This window comes from Phoca vitulina, unplaced genomic scaffold (genome assembly GCF_004348235.1).
Source record: "Phoca vitulina isolate PV1807 unplaced genomic scaffold, GSC_HSeal_1.0 scaffold20, whole genome shotgun sequence".
Classification (NCBI taxonomy): Eukaryota; Metazoa; Chordata; class Mammalia; order Carnivora; family Phocidae; genus Phoca; species Phoca vitulina.
This window is the reverse complement of record NW_022589723.1, coordinates 1,148,596-1,155,472: the sequence shown is the minus strand read 5'-3', so window position 1 is coordinate 1,155,472 and position 6,877 is coordinate 1,148,596. Positions and strand designations below refer to the sequence as shown.

Sequence of the window (6,877 nt, the reverse complement as noted above, 5' to 3'; positions counted from 1 at the left end):
CGATGCGGGGCTCGATGCGGGGCTCGATGCGGGGCTCGATGCGGGGCTCGATCCCAGGACCCTGGGATCATGACCTGAGCCGAAGGCAGACGCCTAACGACTGAGCCACCCAGGCGCCCCTGGCTTCTACCAGTTTTAAAGGGAACATGTAACTAAAGCAGAATGCAGACTATACCTGCTTCAAGCCAACAACTGTAGCAAGAGGTGAAAGTAAAAAGGTTTAAGTGTACATAAAAAGTGGAACAGGAAAGAACTAGTGAATATGAAAGAAATCAAAATAAATGTGGATCGTAACAAGGAAAAAATATCTACAATGTTAATATACAATAACACTTTGATTGACTAAATTATAATTATGACTAAGTGAAAGTTAAGCAAAAACTTGTTTTTGTTTCAATTCTTCTATCTGATACACCTCATCTCATTACTTCCTGCCCTTTCTAGGACATCTCCTCCCCCACTAAACCTTTTTCCTCAGCCTATAATTCAAAAAAACATATATTTAGGAAAATCACGCACAAGAAACCTCACTTTTTTATATGACAAAAATAATTTATATTAATAGCATAGCAAAAATCTATTGGATTCTGTTATATTAAGAGTAGTATTAAGAGGAGAACTCAGGAAGACATATGAGATTCATTGCATTTGCCAAAGCACCTAGAGAGCAAAAAAGAAGTGGTATCTTCCTAGATTGTACACTTCCAGAAGGCAGGAATCTTATCTGGATAATCCTTATATTCTCATTGCCTAGGATTATGTCTAGCAGCCTAGCACATGAAATATGTTTGATAAATATTTGATAAATGAACAAAAGTGAACCAACCAAACAACCAACAATAACTTAAGAACTGTGCCATCAGTATTGCCATGTGAAAGAAACTGAACATGGCCTTCTTGAGGAAGGAAATGGTTGTGTGGGCTCTGAAGACAGTTTTGTGACCTTGACCAATTTACTTAAACTTTCGGTGACTTAGTTTTCTCATCTGTAAAATAAGGATAATAATAACTACATCATAAAGTTTTGAAAAATAACAGGAATATGTGTAAAATTGTAACAGTGCCTAGCACTTAGTAAGGAATCAACAAATGGCAGCTAATACTCTTATTACCCCAAGGAAGTAGCTTTTCACTTAAAGTACCAATTTGCAAACTTTTATTTTGGAGAGATTTATTCTGTTTACATTGAAGATGTAACTTAACCACAAGCGAATAAAATAGATAAAAGCAAAGATGTACATGTTGAGACATGGATGAAGAATCTGGAGCCTATACCACTCTAGGCCTTTGGAGTCTCCCCTGACTTCCTGGAACTGTGCAGAACACAATGTGAAAGATTTAAAGAACAGTTATTGGATATTACATGTCCCTTCTTACCTGATGGAAAGCCAAAAACACCAGATTGTGCAATCATGGATGGTTCAAGGGTACTTTCTTGGTTAGCAATAGTGATGTTTCGCAGCCTAAGGCTATCATAGAGGCCTTGGAGCTTTTGATACTGACGATTTCGCTCCATAAGTTTCTCGGAGATGTCACTGAACTTTTTCTTATATTCTTCTAGCACTTTCTTCATGGAGGTGACCTCCCCCTTCATAGAGGTCAATTCTACATCCTTACTCTGTATTTGCTGAGTATATATCTTCTCCATCTGTTTCAGATGGCCCTCAGCCTTGCTGAAATTATATTCTTGATAGAGACGCTCCTGATGTACCTGTCCCAAAAAAAAGATTTTTAAGTTATATATTGTAAAACTTTAAATGCAAAAGAAAAAGAAAGACTTACACTGGGATGTTATTAATTTAACATTTAGAACCAAGTTAAGCACATCAAAAACTAATGATGTAATGTATGGTGATTAACATAACAATAAAAAATTTAAAAAAAAAAAGAACCAGGTTAAGCAAACTAGATGTACAATAGGATGATTATTACAGAAAATAATACACTGTGTCACTAACTTCATAGGAAAACATTCTGGAGGAATACTCTCAAACTGCTATCATTATACTAACAAAAGAAGTATTTGTCTAACCTTAACAAGTGACATGGAGTCTTAAGGTTTTTAAGAAATAATTTCATATTTCAAGTAATCCACACTGTGGAGAACAGATTGTAAGATAGCCTCCAATTATCCCTGCCTCCTTGTACTTAGATCCTCCCCTTGAATGTGGACAGAAACTGTGACTAGAATACAGGAAAAATGACAGGATGCTGCTTCATGAGTACATTACATAAGACTATAAAGTCTGCCTGAGTAGCACATTCTCTCTCTTGCTGGCTTTGTAGAAGCAAGTAGCCATGCTGCAAAGGGCAACAAGGCAAGTAACTGAGAGCAGCTTTTGGGCAATAGCCAGCAAAATACTGAGGTCACATTGAATCTAAACATAGACTGTACAACCTTCACCAAAATTAACTCAATATGAATCACAGACCTAAATGTAAACATAAAACTATAAGATTCCTATAAAATAACAGAGGAGCAAATCAATGATCTTCGGTTTGATGGTGACTTTTTAGATGCAACACCAGCAAGCACAATCTACAAAAGAAAGAATTGATAAGCTAGACTTCATTAAAATTAAAAATTTCTGCTCTGCAAAAGACAATGTCAAGAGAATGAAAAGACAAGCCATAGACTGAGAGAAAATATTTGTGGGGCACCTGGGTGGCTCAGTTATTAAGCGACTGCCTTCGGCTTGGGTCATGGTCCCAGGGTCCTGGGATCGAGCCCCGCATCAGGCTCCCTGCTCAGCGGGAAGCCTGCTTCTCCCTCTCCCACTCCCCCTGCTTGTGTTCTCTCTCTCGCTGTGTCTCTCTCTGTCAAATAAATAAAATCTTAAAAAAAAAAAAAAATTGTAAAAGACGTTATCTCATAAAAGACTGTTATCCAAAACATACAAAGAACTCTTAGAACTCAACAATAAAAAAAGGCCAATTTCAAAATCACACTAATAAAAGATAACTGAAAAAAGAAAATTTCTTGTAACATCTGAGTTAAATACATAGAGAATTCTTAACAAATCAGTAAGAAAAAAAACCTACAGCAACTGAAATAAGCAAATTGAAACAGGCAATGCATAAAACAAAAATACATGAAAAAAATACAAGAAAATGTTTTCATCTAAAAGTCATCCAAGAAAAGCATATTTAAAGAATAATGAGATTCTTGGAGGGGGAGACAAACCATGAGAGACTATGGACTCTGAAAAACTAAGGGTTCTGGGGGGGGGGATGGGTTAGCCTGGTGATGGGTATTAAAGAGGGCACGTTCTGCATGGAGCACTGGGTGTTATATGCAAACAATGAATCATGGAACACTACATCAAAAACTAATGATGTAATGTATGGTGATTAACGTAACATAAAAAAAAAGAATAATGAGATTCTACTTTACTCATATCTAATTGGTGAGTAGAAAGTATGAGAATCAAGCACCTTCATACACAAGGGAACACAAAATGATAGGCCCCAGGCCTAACTGGAGGGCAATTTTAAAATACTGCCATTTTGGGGGTGCCTGGCTGGCTCAAAGCATGCAATTCTTGATCTTGGGGTTGTGAGTTCAAGCCCCACATTGGGTATAGAGATTACATAAAATGAAATCTTTAAAAAATAAATAAAAAATTGGGGCGCCTGGGTGGCTCAGTCGTTAAGCGTCTGCCTTCGGCTCAGGTCATGATCCCAGGGTCCTGGGATCGAGTCCCACATCGGGCTCCCTGCTCAGCGGGAAGCCTGCTTCTCCCTCTCCCACTCCCCCTGCTTGTGTTCCCTCTCTCGCTGTGTCTCTCTCTGTCAAATAAATAAAATCTCTAAAATAAATAAATAAATAAATAATAAAATACTGCAACTTTTAATTTTTTTTTTTTTTGAGAGAGAGAGAGAAGAGCACACAGGGGAGGGGCAGAGGGAGAGGGAGAGAGAGAATCTTAAGCAGGCTCCACACTCAGCTTGGAGCTGGACTCGGGGCTTGATCTCACAATCCTGAGACCATGACCTGAACTGAAATCAAGAGTCAGATGCTTAACTGACTGAGCCACCAGGCATCCCAAAATACTGCAATTTTTACAACTTTGAAATGTATTCAGCCACTTTCAGGAATTTAATCTTAGCAACTTTTTTATAGCTTGAAAATAAATTATGATGCAATACAATTATTAAAATTATGATTATAGAATAGCTAACTTAAAAATATGTAATAAAATACTCATAATAAGCATAATGTCAGCTTTAACTGATATTACCCTTACTTTTGGACAAAATATATATTTATACACAGAAAAAGTCCAGTAATACACATATAAAAATATCAACAATGATCTCTAAGTTATGGAATTATAGTTCATTTTTTATTTTCCTTCTTTTGGATTTCCAAAAATAAACCTATTTCTTTAACAAAAAAAAAACACATTTATTGGGACACCTGGGTGGCTCAGTCAGTTGAGCGTCTGCCTTTGGCTTAGGTCATGATCCTAGGGTCCTAGGATCCAGTCCCAAATTGGGCTCCCTGCTTGGCAGGGAGTCTGCTTCTCCCTCTGCCCCTCCCCACTGCTTGTGCACTCTCTCTCTCACACACACTCTCATGCTCTCTCAAATAAATAAATAAATAAATAAATAAATCTTTTTAAAAAATTATTAAAAAGAATGTTTTCTATATATTCATAAAAAATGAGGGACGCTTGGGTGGCTCAGTCGGTCAGGTGTCTGCCTTCATCTCAGGTCATGATCCCAGGGTCCTGGGACCGAGCCTCACATCGGACTCCTTACTCAGCAGGGAGCCTGCTTCTCCCTCTGCCTGCCGCTCGCCCTGCTTGTGGGCTCTCTCTCTCTGACAAATAAAAATAAAATCTTGAAAAAAAAATGAATACAAACACAATGAAGGAAAAACATTAGAAGCTTCCACATATGCCTCAAATCATACTCTCCAGAAAACCTAGCCTAAGCACTAACCTGATACGTCCAGAAGGCCAGTGCACGGGAGCTAATGTCCAACACAATCTCTGGTCGCAGTCCTGCCAATACCATGGCTTTATATTCCTCTGATGGACTGAGTTCCGTGCGCACAATGTCTAGCTTTCCAGAAAGGGTACTATTGCAGGCAGGGCAGATAGCTGGTGAACGACTAAACTCACCACTGCCATGCTGATCACAGAAGATGTGAGAGCAGGCAGTGACCCACGCATAACCAGAGAGTTTGAGGCGACACTTGCGATAGTTACAAAGCAGCATGTCTTCACACAAAGACATAACAGAGATTGAAGTCTGCAGATGCTGAAAAGAATCCCAATAAGGGGTAAATGAAAAGGTCAAATAAGTCATATTTCAATGAAAATGAAATAGAGCATGTTTTCATTTTATTATGATAAAATAATGTATTTTATTGTTTGTATTTATTATAATCAACATATTATATAGATTTCAGTCACTCAACAATATTAACTGTGCTCCCTTGTGTAAACCCCTAGAAAGCCCATGAAAAAAATTTTTAAAGAAAAAAATTAAAGACACAAGTGGTCCAAATCTTACTAAAGCCAAAAATAATATGTACATGGAAAATAAAGCTTAGGAACATCTACAAAGTACAAATAAAAATTAATTACTGCCTTCTGCCATTCCTCAATACCTAAACAAAAAAGCCAAATTTACTACCATCCATAGTTTGCTAGAATATTTTAGTACCACTTCTCACACTTGGCAGATATAAGTCCAGGCACCAATTTCAGCCATTCTTTAGTGAAAAGTGTTCTTTAAGTTACTTTTTAGGTTTTTCATATACACTGATTTCTCAGATTCTTTACCTGTGTTGCCTTACCTAAAAAAGAGTAGTAATCTGATAGTATTAAATGGAAAATAATTTAATTCATCCAAGCAAATGACCATTATGAAACCTGAAAATCTGTACAAAAGCTGATTTATTTTATCATCAAATAATTCACCTATTAATATAAATACTATTGAATGCTATACTCTCAGTAAAAGTTTGTAAAACTAAATAAATACTTTTAAGTAAATAAATACTCTTAAGTTATTTTTCAATATAGTGTCCACTCTCACTAGTTTTACTAACCCAAACTGGACAGCAATATTCTGGATATACCAAAATCATATATTGTATGAAATAACAGTGACACACCAATTATACACCAAGGAAAATATTCATATTTAACACATTTGTTAACCAACAAATTCTGTCAAGAATGTTGCCTTGATAAAAAAAAAAAATGTTGCCTTGGTCACAGGGGTCCATGAGGACGCTCTGACATCTTTACCCCAAAGTACCCACTGAGTTAGTCTCCAAGGGTAAATGGCTGCAGGAGTTACAAGGCCTATTTTACCTCCAGCAGGATAATAGGCATAGGAGAAGCAGAAGAGCTGGGAAGTTTTAAAGCTGAGAACTTTCTTAGGCAGAGCGGGAGGTGCAGCTAATTCCAAATTTTCCACGACTGGGGGAAAGAGCCAATTCGGTGAATTGTCCCAAGTTACCGACGGCCGAGTTTTTGGGAATTAGACTCACGGAAACTTCACTCTGGAGTTCTTGGCCTGCTTTCTGCACTCTACAGAGAAAATAACAATAATAATGCAAATAAAATATCTAACCTGAGGCGAGCAGAAAAAGCGCGGGAAAACGCCGTTGCCTCCACAACTCTAGCACTACACTAGCGAGGATTCGCGGTGCCTCTCCAGAAAGACACAGAACGCATGCGCGGGGTGGCCCTGGAGCCTGCCGGGTGGTGGTCACAGGGCTTCCGGCCGCTCAGGATCCTGGGACCCGTCAGGCTGTGGCACCTGGACTCAGGCGCATATCCCCACGCACGCGCGTCTCAGGCGCTGTGAGGGCGTGCGTCCCACTGAGCATGGTCCAGGTTTCCCACTTGGGAGC

At 38.4% G+C, this 6,877-nt stretch overlaps 1 protein-coding gene across 1 annotated transcript in view; it reads right to left on the bottom strand.

The window, feature by feature from the left end:
• The window catches only part of CCNB1IP1 (cyclin B1 interacting protein 1), a 37,708-nt gene that overhangs the window by 1,126 nt on the left and 29,705 nt on the right, over positions 1 to 6,877 (bottom strand). The window contains exons 6-8 of the mRNA XM_032417374.1: positions 6,333 to 6,551; positions 4,948 to 5,268; positions 1,378 to 1,711 (exon numbers count right to left, since the gene is read on the bottom strand). Of these exons, the coding sequence (XP_032273265.1) occupies positions 1,378 to 1,711; positions 4,948 to 5,268; positions 6,333 to 6,353 (676 nt within the window). The 5' untranslated portion in view covers positions 6,354 to 6,551. The remainder of the gene's footprint in view (positions 1 to 1,377; positions 1,712 to 4,947; positions 5,269 to 6,332; positions 6,552 to 6,877) is intronic.